We start from the raw sequence: 24866 nt of genomic DNA, 5'->3' as shown, positions 1-24866 counted from the left end.
TGAGAAAACAAAAATCATTACTTCCCCACAAGTATGTAGGCGTTTGATTATAATATTCCTCAATGGTTAAACATAAAATCGCTGCACGGTCGGATCACGTAATGGTTTTGATTGCCCTTAAACATTAACGATACAATCTTAAATCACCATGTTTAAACAGGAAATAGATAAGGCATAGTGACACAGCAATTCCAAGTTGTGGAAGGTTGGCTGCGTGGGAGCGTACTCCGTATGCCGGACGAGCCAATATGTGTACTTTAATGAGAAGAGTAGGGAACAAAAATATACAATATTAAGGGGAAACAGTCTTACTGTACTATGAGAGAACAAAGAAATACAACTGCTTCAAGCAGCAAAGCTTGTTTGGGGGTATAAGTTCTCAGACTTCCTGGTTTTGTTCATTTGCAGCAACACACCAACAAGGCATATGAAACAGTTCCCAGATTACTTATGGGATTTCACAATGCCCAAATCTTCTGATCACGGCGGCGGGATTTTATTAGCGTCTTTGAAAGATGGAAACAACCTTTTAAAAGCAATTGAACTTTAACGTTTCCTTCTCTGCAAAGATTGGATGACAAAATCAGCGTTGTCCTTGGTGATCAAAACTGTCCTGAATGTTGTCACAGAGTAACTGCTGCTTTTGAGCTAGGGATGCTGCAGATAAGTCTGTCGATAAAGACAGGAATTAAACGGCGCAGGTAGGCGGATTAGCTTTCCTAGCAGCATCCAGTAATTTTTCCTTTATGTGGAAGTGGACACGAGCCAGAACATCCATTGGTAGACGATCCTCCAAGTGTTTAAGGCTATGGAGTCTGTGGTGTGCCCCATTATCAAGTTCTGTACCGCACACTCAGTCAACAATGCTTGCATGAGGCGATGTAGATATTGCATAAGCTCAGGGGCAGACACAGTTTCTGGACACCCTCAGAATCTCACGTTCTGGCAGGACCTGTCCTCCAGCTCAGCCACCTTTGTTCTAAGTCATTCAAGCTTCAACTCCACGTTGCAATGTGCATCAATGAGGGAATTACGTGACGTTGCAAAGTCCATCTTTGTCTCCACGTGGTCAATTATACATTCTGCCATGGTGATAAGAATTGGTGGCATCGATAAGCTGAACAAAATTGGATTGTATGGAGAGTTGTAGAGCCTTCAACATGGCTCACATGGTGCTATCCATGAACAATGTGTTAGTCACGGAGATCTTATCAAAGATGTCTGCTAAGGGTGAGGATGCAACAGTGGTATGTGATGAATCGCTCACCTTTGCGTCAGATGTTCCTTTCAGAGTGTCCAGTCTTTGTTGCTCTGGATCAGCAGGAGGAGAAGATGCCACATGCGCCGCGTGGTCGAGTGATTGATAAATGATGATGTAGCAGCTGTACAGACCTCTACTTGGGTGTCCGCTGGACCACTTTCCGAGGTGTTGTGCCTGGATTAACGGCTGACCGCTTCCCCCTCTGCAGCATCCTGGAGGTGTAAGCAACAGGTGAGGCCCGTGTAGCTGTGTGTTTAGCAGCTGAAATGTTGCTTTTGGATCCTGGTGGTTCAGGCGTACTGCACTAGGCAGCCATTCAGTCCAGCAGCCAAGCCACATACCCTCAGAGAGGGGCACATGCACAGTGACTCTCTCAGGCCAGACTGACATCACGCCGCGTCAGTGCAACGCAAGCACATTGGAGGTGGAAGGCATAACACTTCTAGCGGGAAAAGCTGGAGGAGTCATTCAGCAAGAAAGGGGGTGTTTTTTAACAGAAAAAGAGAGCCCGGACTGCTGACAGAGAGACAGCCGCTTGGACAGTCCTGGCCTCATTAGCATATGGCGTAGGAGAAACTGGACGATATCTGCGCACAAGAGACACTTTGGCAAAGGAGTGAGGCAACGTTGGGTTTCTTACAACACGGCATACATAACAGTATATTGGAAGAAAAGCTCTACTTAGATGCTACCTATAATGCTGGATTTTGTAATGTAGTGTTTAATGGATCGATAAACAACCAGAGATGAAAATAAATGATACATTCCTAATACTCACCTATAGATTTGATCAGTTGGTTTAGTTGTTAATAAGTTGAATACTAAACAATTGATTGCTGATACAAAAGTCTAGAAAATATAGTGTTGGAATGACATAACTCTCACTATCACGGGTATTTTTCTCGCTTTATTTCTGTCTAGGGAAAGCAGCTTACACCAAAACGGGCTACATGAGTGGGGCAATTGGTGTATACATTTTTGAAAAATTTTGCATGGTTTCTTGAATGTCCTACTTAGGTGTACAAGACAAAGGATGCCTGTGACTGTATATTGTGTATCTAAAAAAAAGGAAACCCAGCACCATTTTGCCATGGGTTTGGCCAAAAAAAACAAAAAACAACCACCCAAAAAACTGGTATAGCAAACTATTCACCACATATTTTAAATTGGCCAGTGCCTCACATAACCGGAACACTTGCATTTACGTCAGCATGCGCATATTATGTTCAGCTAGAATTCTCCTGCTTCCAGTTTGTTGTCGCAGCAGTTGCTATGTAACTGTCCTACATCTGATCCATCGCAATTGGTCAGCTGCTGCAGCCCAGGCTCATTTGTAGGCAGAGAAGTTCCTATTAGCCAAATGCTCTTTAAATACTCATGACTTGTCACATATTCCTTGTCTGCTTCTACGGTAGTATCTTGTTCCATGTCAAGGTAGTCTTTTTCCTGTGGTTAGTTCTAGTCAGTCTTGTCTTGCTTTATAAGTCAACTTTGATCAAGCTGGTTTTCTGTTTCTGGCTCTTAGAACCCACTTTTCTTGTCAGGGTCAGCGTTTCAGAGAAGGTTTCCATTATGGATATCTTTAGTGATATTTAGGGACAGTGTTGTCCAGTGTTATGGTCAGCATCAGGGATAGATTATGGAGAGGGTCAGTTATTGTCAATTTATTAGTTGTGCACTTTTACCACATGCACGATTATCTGATCACCACCACTGTGTTCCTGTCTTCTATTGACTGATCTTATATGAAAGATGCTGAGCATTTAGGCTCATACACCCACCCCTAGCTGGGGAGTTGACCGGCCAGTTTCAATCCTCAAGCGCCCGGACTGGGCAAGGTCTATACAGCTGTAGTTTCATTCATTCATTTTAATAGGTAATATTATGGGGATTATCCTTTTAATTGGCGAGTACCCCCTAATAAGCCTAATCATCTAGAAAGATATTGGGACCACTTTTTATGCACTTTAGAAACTATAACAGCTATAGATCTATATCAGCCCATTAATGGACCAATTTTACCTTTAACCTGTCACTGCTGTTTCCCTGACGATGGCTTGCCACGAGTTTTCTTACGCACACGTGCACGCCCGGCTCACACACAGTGTATGTAAGAGCCGAGGCTTCAGGCATGTGCACTATTGTTCGCTCTGGGCGGTCGGCTAGCCAGCCATGCTTTGGTGCACATTGATAGAGTGAGGCTGCCTTGGTACGAGCGCAACGATGTGTATGCCGTGTAGTTGCCCACTCTGACATCTTGCTTGGGGATAGACTGAACTTTGACTTGATCATAAATCTAAGTTTGATTTGATCACTGCCGAGACCCTCGCTGATCTGGAGAACAGAGCTCCAGTGTCCCACTCTACTGTCACTGCGTGGGTTGCTTCTTTCCCTGTAGTGACGTAACTGTAAATGGAGCCGCATGGGTATCTCTGCATTTCCATTGAAACTGCATGTATTGCTAGTTAATTTGCATAACCAGCGCGCCATCGGGTCTCCTCCTCACTGAAGGGGAGTGCAGTAACAAACCACAGTGAGAGGATAGAGATAAAAAGGATGGGGGGGGGGGGGGGGGGGTCGCAGCAGTGAGAACCCCATTGATCAGCAAGTTATCCATTATCCTAAATTGCTCATTGTAAAAAAGGACCCGTTGTTATTTGCAGCAAGAACATGAATTTATGAAAGTCCCATTCAGACGAATAGGACAGTCACAGCCTGAGGAAGGACCAAAAGATGCTGATCTGAAATGCATAAGCATTCTGTTCAAATGTACATTGTCTTTTTCGGGATGTACACCATAAAGGAGAGACGCATGCTCAAGTTATACTTTCTCCACAATCCTAGTCTATGACAATCCATTGAATGACATTCATTTCTTCTTACCAAGCAGACATACCCTGATGCACATTCTACGTAAACATGTCAAACTCAAGGCCAACGGGCCGAACATATTTTAATGTGGCCAGCCTCTCTACTTTCCCTGGAGGACACAGCCAGCACAAGCAAAGGGAGTGGGTGCCATCTCCATGCCACTCTCTTCAGCAACTCATTGGTGGTGGCACAGCTCTTACAGCCCTACCCAGGCACCCTACAAGGTAGGTAAACTCTGTGCTAACAAGGTGGAAGGCGAGAAACATCATCATAGTGCATAGAGCTCCATTGACACGTTGAGGAGTAGTTACACTTGTGGCTCATTCACCTAGGCGTATGCGTTTTCACGTACTGGGAAAAAAAAAATACACACTGCATTTTTGGACCTTGTGTCGTTTTTTTTTGTGCGCAATTTCATTGCATTTTTCATGTTTGTGCACACAAGAAAAAAAATGCAAGAAAGTCCTGTAGATTCCTCCTGTCTGCATGCACCTACATGCAGGAAATACACATGTATCATGTATATTAACACAATCCCCTTAACTTTAATGGACCAAAATAGGACATGCTGCTTCCCCCCCCCCCCCCCCCCCATGTGAAAAATGCATAAATACCCCAGTGCAAATTAAGCAGTCTGTATTAGGTGTGTAAAATATACGCCGTGTGAAAAGTCCTTATAAACGTCTCTATTTGAACCAGTTTTCCCCTCTGCAGGCAGTAGGGTTGTTTAATTTTCAATCTTCCCTGAGCTGGTGGACAGAGGCAAGTTGCTATGCTGTCTTCTATACACTGGGCATGGATAGAAACTGCAGATTCTGCTCCCTAACTCTCCGCAGTACACAAAGAGGAACATTACACAGAAGTACTTAGTGATTTACTCTTTACTAAATTCACATCTACACAGCTATTAGCTGCAGCAGCATGTCTGTGCGAGTGTCTCCCCCTCTGCAGCAGCTTTCACCATCCACCCTCCTCTCCACTGACTTCTATGGGAAACATGACACTAATCTAACTTCCTCTGTAGTGTATAGTTATCTAAAACTAGAGACAGAGTTTACCTAAAAGGCAGCGGACAAAAAACTAGAAGACAGACCGACCGTTAATGTCCAGCACTTGAGGAATTTCTCAGCACAAGCAGCATTTTAGGTAAGGAGATTTGCTTTTTTGCTAATCATACCCAGTTTCCCTGTAAATAAAGACAGTCTCATTAATTTTTGCTCCAAAAGCTTTTACTTTTTTACATGTATAGCTGCCTGAACACTAATTTACTTTTTTAAATGCAACTTGAGTGTATTTTTAGAGTGGGGCATATATTTCAAGAAATCTGAAAAATCATGCTAGGGCTTATTTTCAGGGAAACAGGGTAGTAACACGTCTGCTTTAAAAAAAAGTTATCATTAATAAGCTAATATTTAAAAAAATAATTCATTCTCTCTTCTACAAACAAGTCTGAGTAAGGCCTCCTTCCCACGAACGGATTTCCGCCGCGTAATTCGCGGCGAAAATCCGCTGCGTTGCCCGCAGCTATTAGGTTCTATTGAACCTAATAGCACAATGCTCACGATGCGTAATTCCAGCGCGGAATTACGCACCGCGATTTCTCCCGTCCTCACCCGCAGCATGCTTTATTTTCTGCGGGTGAGGACGGGCTGTACGCACTGACGGCTTCCATTGCAGTCAATGGAAGCCGTCCGTTCACGCTATCTCCCGCTGTAACCAGCGGGAGATAGCGTGAAAAAACGCTTTCCCGCCCACCGCCGCGCGTCATATGACGCCAAATGACGCGGCCGGCCGTGCACGTGACACGGCGGTGGTGGGCGGTGACGCGGCGGTGGTGGGCGGGGAAGCGATTTCACGCTATCTCCCGCAGGTAAGTATAGGGGCTCTGGGGGGCGCCGTGACGGGCTTCACTGCGTAATATTACGCGGCGGACCCCGTCACGCTCGTGGGAAGGAGGCCTAATAAAGATGAAATGCATAAGGTGTTCCCTTTATAAAGTTAAAAAAACCTGATATGAACTTTTTTTTTTTTTTTAAAGTTAGAACCCATTCTGTGACAGTTGATAAAACTTGCCCGTTGTGCCCATCTTCAAATAAAACCAACTTCTCCATACCCAAACCCAAACGGCCTTCTGTATTGATAGGACATCAGGTCTCCTAAAGACCGTGATAACCTTACCTGTGTATTATAGAAACACTATTCAATATTTCCAACAAAGCCAAATAAAATTTCTGAACTTTAAAAGACACGCACTTTAATTGAAGGCTTTACCTGATCAGCATTTTGAGATGTTTTGGACATGGCCAGCTGATTGTAGTTTCCGCTGCTATCAATCATGAGTGGCCTAAAACACAAAAAAGGTAAAGTTATTATTTTGTTACAAATCCGAAACAAAACCATTTTAAAATCATTTTACTGACAAAGTAAAAAAAGTTTAAGAGAACTTTAACGCCATTATTCGAGGGAAACAGAAAATCATTCCTAACATTATTTCAGTTTACACAAGCCCTTCAAAACGCCAGCATCAATGGAGAAAGCACCCCAGCTTCTGTAGACAGAGCCCCCAGAGGGAGAAGCAGCCCACTACATTTCCCAATTATTCCTCAACTACCCCAGTTTGATGCAAGGCTTAAAGGGGTTGTCCCGCGGCAGCAAGTGGGGTTCAGCACTTCTGTATGGCCATATAAATGCACTTTGTAATATACATCGTGCATTAAATATGAGCCATACAGAAGTTATTCACTTACCCACTCCGGTGCTGGCATCCCCGTCTCCATGGCGCCGACTAAAGCTGCCTTCTCCTTTCATTAGACGCACTTGTGCTGTCTGGTCTTCTGCTCTGTTGAATGGGGCCGCTCTGGCGTGCTCGCGCCGCACATCTCTTCTGCGCATGCGCAGACCAGCTCTCCGGCGTGAGCACGCCGGAGCGGCCCCATTCAACAGAGCAGAAGACCGGACAGCACAAGCGCGTCTAATGAAAGGAGAATGCAGCTTTAGTCGGCGCCATGGAGACAGGGACGCCAGCACCGGAGGGGGTATGTGTATAACTTCTGTATGGCTTATATTTAATGCACGATGTATATTACAAAGTGCATTAATATGGCCATACAGAAGTGCTGAACCCCACTTGCTGCCGTGGGACAACCCCTTTAAGCTGCATTTACACAGAATGGTTACTGTTCAAACGAGCAAAACCAAACTATAATCGTTCTGTTTAAACACAAGCCAATCACTGAATGGCTAACAGGAAAATCGGGCACTTCTCGTTCATCATTTAGGTTTCAGTCAGCTTAAAAATCAGCGCCGGCTCAGTCACCTTTGCAGTTTAAGCGCAGATCGTTCAGGGATTCACATAGGAATAGGAAACACTGAACGATTAGTGCTTGAGAACTGCCTGATTCTCAACAAGAACAGTCTAAACAGGCTAGCCCGAGCCGGTGAGGACGTCAGCTTGTTGTTCGCTATGACAAACGAGAATCATTAAGATTCTGTGTCCGTGTAAAAGGGGCATCATTTCCAAAGATTGATACAGGATGTACAAGTGGGAGGGACTTGGGGAACGATTTCTACCATTAATTCTGTTTCCCCATGTCCACTACGCCTCCTTCACGACAGAACCAATGGAGACGTATCAGATAAGCGACTACTAGGGTGGCATTGTTGCCTTCAGAAATATACATCCAAATGACATCTCATGTAGAATGCTTTGGAGGTGTAAGGGCTTGCCCATGTCACTGCTCTGCGCATCCGCACAAAGGATGCATCTCCTCTCTCAGGCCAGGAGGAAGAGGCTGCTCCTGTAGAACCCACCTTGAATGAAGTTGGAATAGATCTCTGCTGGATACTATAAACACATTTAATGGCTGATTTTAACAAAAGGCAGGGCACTTTTTGAAGCACCAGTTAGATGAGTTGTTAAATCCCAGGTGCAACCTTTCGAATGGATGGCAGGTCTAATTCTAAATGTGGCCTAAAGGCTTCATGCCCATGGGCAAAATTGAATTGTGGAATCCATGTGGATGATCCGTAGTTCAATATGCTTATAGGCATTCATTGGGCATCAGCAGGTAATTAAATACCTGCAGATGTCATTTTTTACCCGGCGTGCAAATCGCACGCGTGGGAAAACCCTGTGCGTCAATGGAAGTCGTCCAATCCACGGCACAGACACAGCTGACACTGCGTTCATCCAGCAGATCTGCAGGAAGTTTAAAAGAAAAAGCACGGCGCATGTGCGCAGCATGCTGGCTGGCATGCCAAGCGCATGCACCATGCAGAAGAAGGAAGATCTGGCCGCGATAGAGAAGACCCACACGGCAGCTGCACAGGTTAAGGCCGCCTGCAGACGAGCGGAAATCCCGCCGCGGGATTTCCCGCGGGATTTCCGCCGCTGAAAGTCTGCATAGGAGTGCATTACAATACGCACTCCTATGCAGACGGCCGCGGTTTGGCCGCGCGAAATCTCGCACGGCAAACAAACCGCGGCATGTTCTAATTTCCTGCGGGGCACGCACTCACCTGGCCGCCGGCTCCAGTCTGCGCATGCGCCGGCACATCAAAGAGCCGGGGGCGCCAGGCGCGAGTGAGTACGCGCTCGTCCCTGCAGGCTCTGGGGTCGGATCGCGCGGCGAGATTTCTCGCTGCCGGATCCGACCCGCTCGTCTGCAGGCGGCCATAGTGTTTTAAAAAGAGCCCGCTGATACATTTTGTTGTCCAACAATGAAATTTAAAAAACAAACAGCTGGAGTGTAGAAACTTGTACTACTAAAATACTACAGCTTAAAAAAATGCCAACCCATCTTGTAGGAACTCTAGTATTGATGAAATTTCAGGCTCTGACGAGTCCAGACATTGAGGCACACTACATGTACAAAACTTCTTCAAATATTACTGAATGTTATTATGCAGAGTTTGACATAACTATGGATTCTGGATAATATCTTGCCACTGCTCTACAAAGAATAAGTCTCCCCCCTACCAGCCCAGCGTTGCATAGCTATGGTTTGAATTTCAGTTAGGGATGAAGTTCCCATTTGCCATACGGCCAGTGGAAGGAGAGGGACGGCCCCAAAAGCTACCTCAGCCGGTAGGTGTGGACACAGCCTGTCCAATGTGCGGGTCTGCTAGCCTGGAGGAGAGGTACGGGTTGAGAAGCCTACAATCTCAGTCTGATGGGCTCCCGGAGTAACTAGCAAGGAAGCCCAGAGCAGTGTCAGGGGACTCCTATGCAGAGGAGGCATCAGACCCTAATCAGTCTAAGTTTGAATTGCCATTCCGGAGGCACTCTGCTTTATACTTCTGTAGGGACAGGAAACACTGGGGAGTGTAGTAGGGAGGAGCCATTTAATCTCATAAGGTGGGAACCATCCTCCATTGATGCCGTCACGAAGGGAGAGATTGGGGGGAAAAAACAACTTATTTCAGCAGCGATGTGCAGTTAAAAATGAAACACTGTCTTTTTAATGGAAAGGCAGACTAATAGTTTAGAATCTGCTGCAAAGTAATCTCAGGCGGAGGAACAACAGAATGGCAACCCTATTGTTCTCATGACACACAAGGACATCTAGACGCAGGCTCAATGACATGTGAAAAAAATAAAAACAGAGAAAAAAAAATATGCCATCCGGGTCAAAGTGTCATAAGATAATAGTGGGCATCAGATTTTTCTTTTTAGCAGCAATATTAACCTTTTAAGCACATGCACCACCCACCCCCATTTTTGTTTTTTTCAGTGGTACTATTTAAAGTACTATATAAATGTACAGGGAAAAGAAAAAAAACAAAAAAACCACATACATTTAAGTGGAGTGGAATGGAAAAAAAACAAAAAAACTAAAAACTAAATTCCGCCATCGTAGAGCGAGTCAGGTTTCTACATCATACACAATGCAAAAAAATGACCTGTTAACTTTATTCTATTGGTCAGTACAATTACTACGATCCCAAATTCATAATATCTTTCCTTTTTTTTCGACATAGTTGTGCGAGGTCTCATGTTGTGCGGGACATCCTGTAGTTTCTGTTAGTACCATTTTTGAAGACATGCAACTTTTTAATTGCTTATTACATTTTTTTTTCTTGGAGACCAGGTATCCAAATAAAGCACAATTCTGGTGTTTGTTTATTTTGTCTGACAGCGTTCACCATGTGGGTTAAATAATGCGTTATTTTGATAGTTCGGACTTTTACGGACGCAGCGATACCAAATATGTATTTATCGTATAAATTGGTCACAAGCAGCACTGCTCCACAATACCAATAAGGTAGGACCAGGTAATTGAATGCACGCCGCAGTAGGAGTTCGGATCCAAAAGCTCAAAGACGTCAGCAAGCAGAAATAAACAAAGTTCGCAGCCAATGCTGCTGCGGACTCTGCTTATTTCTAAACATGTATTTTTTATCATTTAGATTCTATTACAGTTGTGGCAAAGGGTTTTTTCTTTAACTTAAATTAGTAAACCTTTTTACACTTATTTTTAGTGTGCGGAAGCTCTTAGTTGCGGGATCGATTTAACACCACTGCAGATCTGGCTCAGGAAGGGGATGACTTTTGGAGGCAGCCTGCTGGAGGACTGGGGCAAAGTGATTTTCTCTGATGAAGCCCCACTTCAGACTGTTTGGGACATTTGGAAGAAAAGGTGAGCGCTACCATGAGTCCTGTGTCATGCCAACAGTGAGGCATGAATTCTGAGATCATTCATGTATTGGTTGCTGTTCATCGAAGGAAGTGGGCTCATTCACAATTCTGCCATGATTAAAGAACAGTATCTAATCATCCTCCAAGGGCAACTTCTCCCAACCATCCAGAAGCAACTTGCTGATGAATGATGCTTTAGAAAGAACGGGCTTGCCAATCACAATTTTATATCTAGCGCTGTCTTTTCAGCGGGATAGAAAATGCCAAGTGTCAGCGCTGGATGTAAAACCATGTGAAGGCAGCCGAAGGTTAGTTTGTGTTGGCAGCTCATGACTTTTCTGGGTAAATCTACCCAAGATTTTCAGCGCAGCATAAGTTAGATTATGGGGTACTTACTGGGTTGCTTGCAAAGTGGCTATTTGTTCAAACGACTGTGAAGCTGTAACCTACAAATAAAGCAGAAAGTGCTATTATAAGATGTAGAACTGTGCAGACAGGGCTCCATACAACTTCACAAGATATCGGCTTAAGGGCTCCCACACACTTGCATTTTTAACAATAGAAAGTCCCATTGACATTTGCGTTAAAAAAACGCATCGCAAAAAAAAAAAAAATCACAAAGTACCAACTTGCGATGCGTTTTTAACATTAAAAAGTCCCATTGACGATCTCTTTAAAAAAACGCAAGTGGGTAGGAGCCTTTAGGAGGAGAGAAGAAACCAGCTGAAGAGTCAGAGAAGATGCGATGATTGATTGCTTCATACATGTGATTAGCAGCCTCGTATGGGCCCACAGCAGTAGACGAGATGGGAATATCTGTGGGGGGCATTGGAATGAACGCTCCCTATGACTGGCTCTTGTCACGCAGTTTCACCGCATGATCTTATCAATTAACAGACAAAGCCCCACATTGCTCTATGGAAGGCTAGAGCACATGCTGGTAACTGCCTCATATGCTGAAAATGGAGAGTATGATGTTATACCTATGAATTCGGTTTGCCCTACCGATTTCTGATAACTGTGCCTATCATCTACATTTTGCCCAGTGTCCAAATCAGATTTTTGGCTGGCACACAGATTTTATAAGCAGGCAACGTGCGAACCAGGAAGTGGATGAGTAAAAAAAATAAAATAAAAAATCCCTCACCCGGCTCCCCATCATCTGCACTAACTGCACCATAAGTTAGTTTATGGAGCTTTAGACAAGCTACTGACCGGTTCCCCGGAAGTTGGAAGAATTTTTTCTTGCCATTATTTTTCTGTCGATACAGTTATGTAAGGGTTAATTGTTTTTTTTTTTTTAACACCACAGGTCTTGTAGTTTCTATTGGTACTATTTCTGGAGATCATGTGGCTTTCTGATCATTTATTACGTTTTTTTTTTGGATATGAGGTCACCAAAAATAGTACCATTCAGATAATTTGTATACATTAAGGAGTTGTTGTGCATGCAATTCCCTTTTGTCAGAAAATAAGTTTATTTGCAGAACAAGCTAAAATACACAAAAGAAAAAAAAACTGATTAAAATTAAGAAAGGAGAATACGATAGAAAAGAATATCTATCCATCTATATCTTTTCTGACAAAAGAATTGCATACACAACAATTCCTTAATATATACAAATTATCTGAATTGTACTATTTTCAGTGACGTAATCTCCAAAAAAAAAAAAAAAAGATAGATAGATATATATAGGGAGGGAGCACTAGATTTTAATTTTAGGCCATATCGCCAAGTCCTACTTGCATGAAAATTTAATTCCCCTGCTTCACATCAAGGTTTTCAGTTGAAAGAGTAATACCAAAATTACAAGTTATCCACAAATAAAGGGGTGACTTGGAGGCCCTGTGTCCACTGCATCCTTACTGTGGGTCCCGTGCTCCACACTAACAGGCAGATGGGGACACAGGACTCCTGTTTGAGCCCCGTGATCAGCAAGTTGTACCCCATTCTGTGTGTATGGGATACATTGTAATTCTGGTACAACCGCTTTAACTGTTGTATGGAAGTTGAGCTATTACTCAAGTTTCTGAATGCTTACAGAGACCTTGCAGAAGAGTAAAAGGGGCACTACAGGCTGCATGATGGTGCAAATCAGTTTGCTACATAGCAATTTGTGAAGTACCAAAAAGCAAGGAGGGTTCCTCCAGCTAAATGACTCCTCTAGTATCAAAGGCATATGTTCAAATGTAAGAAAGCCTAATGATTCCAAGGAGCAGGAGTTGGCCAACTTTCTAGAGTGATGAAGGGCTAATATGCAGGAAATTATCCCCTTTATAACTAGGGATAGAGACGCGTTACAGTAGTAGTTAGGAACAGGTTAGAAAGGCTCAAAAAGACAAGTCAATCAAGTTTAACTCATTATCCCACAAGGTGGATCCCGAGGAAGGTAGTTTTCAGTCAGCATCTCAGCCTTGTAATACTAGACCCCTTTTGGATTCTGTCACCATAATATCCTGTGGCCGAGAGTTCCATAGTAAGACATACTGGGGTAACACCTATGGAAGCAGATATTGCAGCCATACAGGCTGTCAATTAGCTTTCCTAGAAATGAAGAATTAGGCCTAAATAAAACGTAACAATTTGCCAGAAAAGGAATGTAAAAAAATTTAATTAAAATCTATCTATTTCACTTTAGCGAGAAAGAGCTAAACAATCATACTGAAATTCAAGTGAACATTTTATTTTAATCTTGTTTTATTTTATTTTATTTTTAATCAGGTTTTCTAGAACCATAAGTGAGTTTGCTGAGGGTCAGCATTTTTACGTCTCTCTGCTGCGATATACCACTGCAAGTGGATACCCTTAAAGGCCTTTTACATTTGCACTCGTTCCTGACAGAAAATCTGCCAATAGACATTTCTAAAAGCAGATTGGCACTTCCATCTACATTGAGTAATCTAGCACTAACGTATGTGCATCGACTGTTAATGGGATCATTCAAATGAGGAAAATTGAATAATACCTCTGCAGCGCCACCTATTGGACGGCAGCATTGCTTCATATCAATGCTTGACCCTTTAAACAGGTCTGTAGAGCAATGACTGGGAATTGAGAACGAAGCCAGAATCCATACACAGGCAGCTGTTTCAGGGTTTTTGCCCCTCATTAGTGTGCAGTAGGATCCTAGTTTGGCTAGTGCAAGGCCTCTTACCTCTCCCAACTGAGATCATTTGGGCACATACTGGTCCATTTTTGTCAGCAGCATCAGTTTATGAAGGATAATGTGCGGCAGGCAACCACAATTTTGGTTTTGCATAACAGATGTGATCACCCAAGAAATGAGCATTTGCTCATTTTTCAGCCAATGGCTGCACCCTCACATAGGGGTGAGCTGTCGGACAAATGATGCCCTAAGTAAATAGGGCATAAACGTTTAGATAAATCTCTTTATACAGCGCCAACATATTCCACAGCATTTAGATATAAGTTTCTCTCTGTCTCGGGCAAGAGTTCTCAAATTATGCACATATAATCCAAATGTATCTGACAGACCAATGAGCCGTTTACACGCAACGATAATCGTTTAAACGGCTGAACGACTAAATGAAAGGATGACTTTTTGCATAAAATTACACGTACAGATAATGGCTTGGAATCAACTCTATTTCCCCCATTAGCTAAACTAAACTTTAGTAGAAGTAGAACTAGTTGCTTGCTCAGGTGGGCGTGTGGTCATATGAGGGATTATCTGGCTGGCAGGATTCCACCAACTTCTCCCAGCATGAGTAAACAATGTGCTCATCATGTATTCAAGGCAAGCACAATGAGTACATTATTTACTCCCCTCAAGTTGTCAAGCCGCTCAAAATACTTGATTTCTATTCAAATGGAACGAATTTTAAATAGCCTGATGACTATTTTTATACCAGCTAAAACCCAGTGCTAAACGGGAAGTGAAAGAATAATGCACAACTGCCCCCGTTTGCATGTAATGATAATTGCCCACTTTCAACCATTTGAACAAATTTTGAGTGACAATTGTTGCGAGTGAATGGGCCTTCACTTACACATTATACTACACAATAGTACTATGTAGTCTTTAAACATGCAGTTAACAGAAGCATCTTTCAACCACAGCAACTTGGTAACTAAAAGCATGTCTCCTTACCCTTAGGGCTATTTCAGACGACTGTATATTGGCTCGGTTTTCACGCTGAGCTGATATACGGTATCCTTGTCTGCAGGAGGGAAGTGTGGGGGGGGGGGGGGGGGATGAAAGAGCCAGGAGAAGGAACTGAGCTCCCGCCCCTTGCCACTATTTGCAATGGGAGGGGCGGGACGGGGTAGAGCTAAGTGGCGGGACTTGGCTCCGCCCCCGTCTCGCCCTCTCTAATTGCAAACAGTTGCAAGGGGTGGAGAGGGGGCGGGAAGCTTAGTTCCTGCTCCTGGCTCTTCCATCCTCCTCCCCCTGCAGACAAGGACACCGTATATCGGCTCGGCATGAAAACCGAGCCGATATACGGTCGTCTAAATAAGCCCTTAATGCTGCATTTGGACTAAACAATTATCGTTCAGATAATCATTTGAATGGGCGAAACTGAACGATATTCGTGAGCCAACAACTGAATGACGAACTAGGATTGTGAGGTTCTTATTTGTCATTCAGTTTCAGCTGGCATAAAACTTAGCATCGGCTCGGGCACTTTAAACGCTGATCGTTCATTAATGAGAACTGCATTCTACTCAAGGAGAATCATGCAGTGTAAACAGGCTGCCCAAGCAGGAACACGTGGGTGGTCATGTCACCAGCTCATTCGCTCGGGCAAACGAGAATCGTGAGGTGCTCATTGTGTCCAAAACCTGCATTAGACATCTCTTCAGCTACAGCCGAAAACTACTAAATACTTACAGTTTCAAACGGCTGCTGTGTTGGTCGTAACTGTAGGACCTCTTTCCACAAGGCCTCGTTTTCCCTTTAGAAAGAAAAAAAGGATTGCTTTATGGATTAGATGAAAGATGCATAGGGATGCTTGCTTCCTCCTTAGAGAACAAGTGTAAAAAATCTGCCTTCTAATCAGGTCTAATATCTGGATAATGGAATCCTATGCAAAAATCTACATAAGTTGTGTAGCTTAAAGTGACCCTCTAGTCTTGAAGCACACTGCAGACAACGGTAGACCCATAGCAACATCACAGGACATATCGCCAGAAACCGAGCAGAAAAGGAGGGGGTAACGACCATTCTAATAAAAATTAGTTAAGAGGCCCTGATTTACAATAGACACACTGAGTGATGGTAGTACGTACACTAAATGCAATTGCCTCTTCCACCAGAAATATGGTACCAGAACTGCCATGCAAGTTATCCTCTATTTACTTGTTATATGATATCAAGCCATACTTTATTGTACCCTGAAGAGGCAAGGAGTGGGCGACACGTGTAGGGACAGAGCAGACCGTTTTAGGACTGTATATTAGGGTTTCTTTGTATAGGGATAGTGCAGCGCTGCTCTCATCAAGGTGATCACCCTACTTACCATTTATTTTGCATGGGGTGTAATTAGCTGCGGAACGCTCTTCTGTCTTGGACAGAAAGTTTTGATGCAAAGCTCAATTTCTTTCAAACAGCAGTTTATACTTCACCTGGCTTAAGGCCCATTTACATGCAACGATTGGTAAAATTTTGTTCACCCAACCAAATTTGAGCGATAATAGTTACATGTAAGCGCGGGCATTGGGCACGTTATATTTGAACGATGATTTTTTTAAGGTGAATTTATAATCCATCGTTCAGCTACTGGAGATAAAGCAAACACCTTTATCAGTCAGTAGGACCTCAGGCTGTTATCTCCATGGGGAGCCAGCAGTTAACCCTGAATTCTGCCAGCTTTTGCGACAAGCACAATGAAGCTGTGCACACAGCTGGGCTTTGCAAACCGCTCTTGGATACCTTTTACATGCAAATGAAGACGATAAAGTGTTAATGGCCCCTGAAGGCCATTAACACTTTATTCAAAAAGATTGCTCAAACTTTCAATGTTTCAATCATTTGAAAGACTATCTTTGCGTGTAATTGGGCCTTTAAACAGGAAGCCAAAGTGCAAAAATATTTAAATGAATTTGCTTTATTAACCAAATCCGCAAACAATAGTTGGACTACTAATATGATAGTTCTCAGGGGTAGATGAACTATGATGCAACACAGGTTAACTTGTGGAACTTTTCTGTGCATCATATTGTTTGAATTCAAATCTTGGTGCATTCTACTGGATAATTATAGTTTAAAAAGAAAATATAAAGTTTTGATAACTATAAATACAACTAAAAATTAACAACGATTTTACGAAAACCACTTGCATTCGAAGCAAATAGTAGCCAGACTATTATGAAAATGGCTAGTAGAAGACCATTAATATGTAGGAATGCAGAAAGCAGAGGCTGAGAGACACGAAGAAGAGGCTGAGAGACACCAAGAAGATTTTTCATTCAAAAAAAGTACACAGGCTTGGAAAATGGGCCGTCCTAATGCCGCAAGACGCACAAGTCTAAATGGCCTCCAGTCATGGGGACCCAAGACTCATTCTCAAAGAGATAGATTCTGGTAACAAGTATATAAGTAATAGCAAAACAGTGCAAATTTCAAATCTGTGAGAGTTAAACATGCATTAGGTGCCGGCAGCCAGATGATGCATGCAGCACAGCTTGGGATATTTACAGCTTTGTAATGCGGCTCTCTGTTGTGAGTCTTGGACACGGTACTCAACCATGCAGCAAAAGCCCCAGTACAGCAAATTGTTACATACATACTGGACTCCTGATCAGCAATTCTTCGCTTACTTTTAACTACTTGTGATGTGACCAGACACTCACACCCCATTCTTCAACATTACAATTTTTATTAATATATACAAACATGTTTTACCTTTTCAACGATTCGACAGCTGTATCAAGGATATCTTGTCTTGCTTGCAGCTGATGAAGAAAGGTTAAGATTTTCTGCATGTCATCTGGCCCATCTGGTCCAGTTTTACCTTCCTCAATAAGGGGGACAGGAACCGGAACCTGAACCTGAACCTGGCAGAAAGTTATTATATATAATAAGTGCCAGTCTTAACCAGGAGAAGTTTATCTTACATAGTTATTAAAGGGACCTGTACAAAAACTCACTGTATGCAAGCCTAGCCAAAACCAATAGTCCAGCATTCCTCATCAGCCGGAAGAATGCACAGCACCCTCAGGCGTAGAAAATATAAGAATCGCCAGGACAGCATCTTGGGTGCAACATAAACTTCTTTCATCCTCCAAGATGCTAGCAAAGTTGATTTTGCATGCAACATTCTGCCCTGTTGATTTTTTGCTGTATGCAAGTTTGTCACAGGAACGACATCACTGCAATCATATTGTTTACACCCGGTTTTCCAACAGGACACGTACAGGTAAGTACTGTCGTCAGATTTACAGGTTAGGGTGCTTTTAGACGGAACCATTATCGTTTTTAAAAGAAATTAAATAGTTCTAATTAGCCAAAGTGGACGATAGTAGTTTGGTCTAAATGTGAGTCAATGACTGGAAGACGAACACTAGCTGATTGTTTATTTCATGGAGGCATAAAAACCATCATTGGCTTGTTCGCTTATCGGTTAGTTTACCCCTTAAGGAAAAAGGATGGTAAATTTATGACGTACGGTCCTGGGCTTTAACCCTCAATGAGTGCCATGTAATAAAGACTAAAAGCAGAAGAATTAGTTCTGCTGTATGACCTGGCGATCATGTGACCACTGGGAGATCCCTGTTACAGCAGAGCTGCAGGGTCCTAATAGACTCTGATCAACCTGTGACCGATGTCACTACAGGGATGTTTCCCACTAGCTGGGGCATCCATAGGAGCGTCAGTTACAGGGAAAAGTGTGAAATAAAATAAAGAAATAAAAATACAATGTGAATGACCCACAGAGGTCTTGGGGGCCTTAGATGTACAGAAAAAAAAAAAATTTTTTTTAAATTTCAGAACATAAATATACATTTAAAAAAACAAAAAAGAGAAAGAACGACCCAAAGCTGTATGCGCCCTGTAATCCCAGACTATACAAATCATATGAAAATGTCCAAAACAAAATAAGGAACCTATCCCTGTACTTTAGGCTAGAATAAATAAATGTACTAGTTAAAAAAAAAATTTTTTTAGCCTTTCACCCCTAATAAAAAAAATAAACAAACAAGAGAAAAATACGGAAGTAAAACCACCATGTGTGTAAAATCCCCCTTCCAGTCTCCCAAAAAAAAGAGCCAAGGATGTGTCTGCCTGTCTAAACAGACTGCACGAGAGCAAACAAGCCAGTGGTGACATCACTCCCCTGTTTAAAGGATAATCGCCTGCTCTAAAAAGGACCCTTATGCAGTTTCCTTTGTTTCAAACAAGTCGTTCTGATTTCTTGGAGCAATAAAGCCACTACCCAATGTCCACAATCGTTGCCACGATAATTGAATTATGGTGTGGTTTAAGTTTGTGGTTACTTGACCAGTAAAACTCTAGCAATTGCTGTATGTAAAACAGGAATCTTTGTTGGCAGCCACCATCGGAATAAACGGCCCCCAACAATCTCAAGTTGCTGGCCTATAAACGCCGTTCAACAAGTGGCAGCTGTAATGGAGTAATCTATCGATCCATCACCCAGCAGCACCACAAGATCAACATTGCGCATAGGGGTGGTTGTGATAAGATGACAGGGACCACCCCTACCTCTAACCACTTAGATGCCTGATCACTATTGTCCAGGACATAGAAGGTGTTAGCCAGCTAGGATCAGGAGTTCTCTGGTCCAAGTTATTACACCACAGGCCCAAATGGCCCAAGCACAACTTTTCTGCCTGCACCGACATACATACATTTATGGCATGCCACTGAAACAACCCACTTAGGCTGGCCTTACACGGGAGAGAAAAATTGCATGATTTTCACCTGATGCAATAGTCAGTAAAAGAAAAAAGAAAAAAGAAAAAAAAAAAAAAAAAAGCTTATTTTGAAACCAATGTTTTACAATGGCTTCCTTCCCATTTGTGAGGTTTTCACTGATGTAATGTTGAGAGAGAAAAAAAAAAAAAAACAAAAAAAAAAACATTGCTTGCCCTATCTTTCTGTGATGTGCGATTTTTTTTATCTCCCATGTTTCCCTATGAAGCCTTTTTAGCACAACACACACACATTGCAATGCGATTTTAACATGAGAAAGTTCCATTGACTTTTGCGATAAAAAAAAAAAACTGGCCATTTTGGTATTTTTGAGGGCATAAACAGTGCAGTCTCTATATTCCTGCAATGACATACAGAGACCCCGACGGAACCAATTAATGTTGTCAGCTTGAATTCACCACAGCATCATGGCCGCTATAATCAGACATGGTGAACCTGGGGGAAACAGACCTGGGAACTATGGTGTTGTCTCTGCATGTCACAGGATACAACAAAGCCATTCAGCTGCAAAGACAATGCCTCAGTGTACCCACTCTAAGGGCCCTTGCACAACAGCGTTTTTTAACACTGATATTGCTGCTTTTTTTAATGCGAATGTCAATGGGACTTTCTAATGTTAAAAACGTACCGCACAAAAATCTCAAACTTGTGATGCGTTTTAACATTAGAAAGTCCCATTGACATTCACGTTTTAAAAAAAGCAGCGATATCACAACGTTACAAAAACACAAGTGTGCAAGGGCCCTTAGGTCTTCCAGATTCCTCATAAAGGATATGTTAGAGCCACGGACTGGGATTCACGTTATGGGTCACATTATGTTTGGGTCAACTTAAGTAAAAGCCAAGAGGCCTAGTCTCATCTTGATAGCCCATAATGATTCACACCAAAAGCACTTTAACCCCTTAAGGACCAGAGTGTTTTGGTCCTAAAAGAACTAGTCACTTACGGATTTTACTTATGTTGTGGTTTTGCTGCACCATCTTCAGCTACCAAAATTATTTTTGATGCATTTTCCCCCACCATGACATATAGGGCAATTTTTTTGTATCTTTTTGACTGAATTTTTTTCCCCCTTTTTTAGTTTTATTAGGGGTAATAAAATGTAATTTTAGTGTAAATATACTAATTTTAAAAATTAACTATAAAAGTATAGGAATGGGTCCTTCAGTTTGTTGGACATTTTGATATATGTATAGTTTGGGATATATGTATAGATTTAGTATCGGCAGCGCTGGGTCATTTTCTTTATGTATATAGTTTTATTTTATTCTGTATTTTTTTTTAACTTCTTTTTGTAGCTTCTGTGCAACAAACAATGATATGGGGTCACAGATAAGACGTGTGTCTGGGGGGGGGGGGGGGGGGGGGGGGGTCATTCACATTCTCCCCCACCCCCATTCCCCTCACTTTTCCACTGTAGTTGGGGCATCCATAGGAGCACCAGTTATAGGAGAAAACATCCCCCTGTAGTGACAGTAGTCACTAACAGAGCTGATCTGGGTCTGCTAGGACCCTGCAGCTCTGCAGTGATGGGGCACCCGGTGGTCAAGTGATCGCCTGGTTGAATAGCGGAAGTAGCACTACCAACTTGTCTCTGCACTGCATAGCGCTCACCGAGTAGCCTATAAAGAGGAGAAGGCTGACTCCTCTGGGTCCTTGGTTGTGTCTGACAGCCAAGGACCGAAGCTGCTCTTGCTTGATTTTTTCTTTTTAAATGACAAAACAAAACATACTTACCTATTCTTTCCCTGTCAGCTTCCTTAGCACATCTTCTCCTAGCTGAGCTTTTGCAGTGTCCCAGTAGCATGCTGGGCCCAGCTTGTTATCAAGGCTGCACTCCTCAAATTCCTTCCGGCCTGGTCAGTGAAGGTCACATCCCTGTGCTATAGCTTCACTTCCTAGGAAGGAATTGTAATTATTTCAGAGACAGCTCGCATGAGCAATCTCTGAAGATAGGAAATCACCCTGCTGTCCTGTAAGCTGACACTTAACGTACATTGGTTGGCAGGCAGAAGACTGCCAACCAATGTATGTAACCTGACAGAAAGAAGAAGAATCAGGCAGCTGTAGGTGAAGTGACCCCCCGACTGCAGGAGACAGGAGAAGGTCAGGTAAGTAGACTGAACAAGGGGGGGGGGGGGGGTAAATAGATAAGTATAGAATTTTTTTTTTAGTGACAGAACTCCTTTAATCCTGCACGGTACGTTTTCCATCGGCAGGGGTTAAAGGCAGGATCAAGTGCCGTAAATTTACCATGCTTGGTCCTTAACGTGTTAAACAACCCTCCAGTCCCGGACCAACAAAAACTCTGACTACCTGGGGCACACTGTTAATGTTACAGAGAGAACAGTATAGTAACATACTACACGGGTATATAGGGGGTGCATCCTATGAAGCTTGTATGCTGCCGGTTTATGGATATTGCTAATACCAGTAGTATACCTGAAATTTGTAAAGATCAAACAAACATACTAACCTTAGGCTTCCGGAACGCACGCTTTTCTCCCGTACTTGACGTTACTTTCCGTTTTATCTTTGACAGTAGCTCTTCCTGACCACGCTTGAAAAAGTGGTGCTGATATCTACCCGAACAATATTTGTCATGCCTGGCGGCACCAGTCTCATCCTGCATTACTTTATGAAAGCCATCTGGAATAGAAATACGCATGTATTTTAGTTCAACTCTCAGATTACATCAAACTGCTAGAACACACACAGGACCTAGTTACATAATGAATGAAAGCAAAAGCACTCTATAGCACTCCGTTTCTCCATATGGAGATTTTTACTCCTTTATTAATTAGCCATATGCAGAAGTCTGTACTATATAGAAGCCTGCTAACATTATCATGGTTAGTTATTTCTGTGTATCTAAAACCTCCTGGAGTCGTTCTCTTCAGGTGGGTCATGAGATCTAATACTGACCAGATTTACTTGGCTTTATGTGCTCTTAAGAAGTCATAATTGCTGTGTGGTGATCTTACATGGACTGGTACACTAGCTCTTCTTGGCATCAGTTACTGTGGGTGCTTAGAGGCTCTTGTCACACAATAATAATGAAGATCAGACAATCCTTACGACTATATAATTATGGTCTGTAGCTTATCTAGAGGATTATAGAAGGTAATGGCAGTGTCCTCCCAGCAGGTACAGATGGTACTGGCTCCAGCTGGACATGTGATAAGTATAAGAGCACAGAGGAAGGGAGCATGGAGAAATCTCAGCATCAAGATGGTGTCAGATAAGTATCATACTGGAGGCTATACTGCATGGAAGCGACTGGACTTACAGGAAAGGTCTAGCGTGCAACAGGCAATTCGAGGCAGGGATGGAAAAAAGGTGTCTGAAGAGGTCTTTTTAACTGCATATTTTCAGCACAAAATCCATGTACATGCTATGGATTATAAAACAAGCAGCATGGACAATAATCCACACAGATGTTCCCAGAACATGCAAATAGGACATCGAATGGACCCCATTAACATGCAAACTGTAAACACCACAATAAATTCCATCTAATCAACTAACACTACAAGCAATTTTAAAATTAGGAATAAATGTACACTCAACCTTTGTTCCAACACATAGAAAAGGTGCATGCAGCTCCATTTCCTTCCTCAATTCAAACTGTGTCATAGAACATAAAGACAGACGTGCAGCTGTATACCTTTGCACTTACATATTAAAGTTATTTTTTTTACCATTGTTTTGGAAAGTACAGTCAAACTGTTCAATACATTTAGGGCTGCAGGATACAGTTATGTCTAAAAGGATGCCTTTTAACCCCTTAGTGACAAAGTCCGTTTCCCCCTAAGTGACAGAGTCAAATTTTGGAAACCTGACATGTGTCACTTTAACAGAGAATAACTCCATAAAGGTTTTACATATCCAAGTGATTCTGACATTGTTGTTTCGCACATATTTTACTTCATTTAGGTGGTAAGAATAGACCAAAATAATGTGTTTATTAAAAGCGCTAAAATTAGGAAAATGTTAAAAAAAAAAAAAAAAAAAAATGTTTCACATTTTCAACTGCAATATCTCAAATAAGTGCAAAAATACTGTACAAATTTTCGATAGGATATATATTTCCATCAGTTTACTTTTTCCTGGACGCAAATTGGAAAAACTAGGTTTTTTAACCATTTAGGAGATGTACAAAGTTAACATTACCTATCAACATTTTGAGGAACACTTTGTTTTCCTGCACCAAGACAAGATTGCAAAGACTCATAGCTGTCAGAATGATAAATACCCCACAAATGACCCCATTTTAAAAACCGGGTGGTCATTATGGGGTTAAACTAAATGCTACTTGATTTTAAATACTTAAAAGCTGCAATGCCGCAAAGTAATATAAAACTTACACCAGTTGAGCTGTCTCACAAAACTTGCCATGTTGTTATGCTTGAAATGTCTAGGCAGGATTTCTTTTGCGAATCTTTCTTCATCCAACACGATGAAACTGTTCCCATCCTGAAAGAAGATACAAATGGGGTTTATGTTCCAGTTGTACAAGGGGGAAGACACACAGGTCACCAACGAGGGGGAAGGGTTGGGGGGGTGCAAAACAACAAGTATAGATTAGAAGGAACACGGGACGGTTGTTGGCTAAATGAACTGCATGAGCGAGGGATTCCACCACTAGTTGTTGGCGATCGCGCAGAGCGTTTAGACAGATCACTGCTGGCTACCGCTCACTTAACGTTTAGCGCTTCGCATTCTATGTGAAACACTGAGCGAGAGCGTTTACACTCAGCGAGAAGTCAATGAACCAGCGATGATTTTTATGCCGGTTGAAAGGGAGCAACAAGAGCAAAAAAAAGTAAACTAATAGTGCACGTCGGCTTCACATTCAGACGTAACGGTAATTGTGCATTTTAGTTCGTTTCAACCAATTTTGAGCGACAATCGTCCCATGTAAATGGCCGATTCTAATCTACATGGCCTAAAAACTGGTCAGAACAAAAAGCAGATTTTACCTTGTTTTATAGTTTTTTACTTCCCCTTTATTATAAGCCTTGGACACAGTGACAATGCCCACGCATTCTGACAAAAATCCTCAATTTAAACTATTGTACTATGATGGGTCTTTGACTGCACATCATTGTTTTGAGGGGGTCAGAAGTCTAAAAAGGTACCTTTTTACAGGCTGTCATCTCAATAGTAGCTCAAAAGAAG

At 42.4% G+C, this 24866-nt stretch overlaps 1 protein-coding gene across 6 annotated transcripts in view; it reads right to left on the bottom strand.

Moving 5' to 3' along the window:
• Positions 1 to 24866, bottom strand: part of LOC136631913 (heat shock factor protein 2-like) — a 69256-nt gene that overhangs the window by 32123 nt on the left and 12267 nt on the right. For all 6 annotated transcript variants that reach the window (XR_010793096.1, XR_010793097.1, XM_066606402.1 and 3 more), the window contains exons 2-7: positions 24053 to 24161; positions 22162 to 22334; positions 17636 to 17787; positions 15623 to 15686; positions 11166 to 11215; positions 6404 to 6476 (exon numbers count right to left, since the gene is read on the bottom strand). Coding sequence is in view for 4 of the 6 variants with exons in the window: in XM_066606402.1 (XP_066462499.1) it covers positions 6404 to 6476; positions 11166 to 11215; positions 15623 to 15686; positions 17636 to 17787; positions 22162 to 22334; positions 24053 to 24161 (621 nt within the window). In the remaining 2 variants the exon portion in view is untranslated. The remainder of the gene's footprint in view (positions 1 to 6403; positions 6477 to 11165; positions 11216 to 15622; positions 15687 to 17635; positions 17788 to 22161; positions 22335 to 24052; positions 24162 to 24866) is intronic.

The sequence above is a fragment of the Eleutherodactylus coqui genome, chromosome 1 (genome assembly GCF_035609145.1).
Source record: "Eleutherodactylus coqui strain aEleCoq1 chromosome 1, aEleCoq1.hap1, whole genome shotgun sequence".
NCBI lineage: Eukaryota > Metazoa > Chordata > Amphibia > Anura > Eleutherodactylidae > Eleutherodactylus > Eleutherodactylus coqui.
This window is presented reverse-complemented; position numbering and strand designations above follow the sequence as displayed.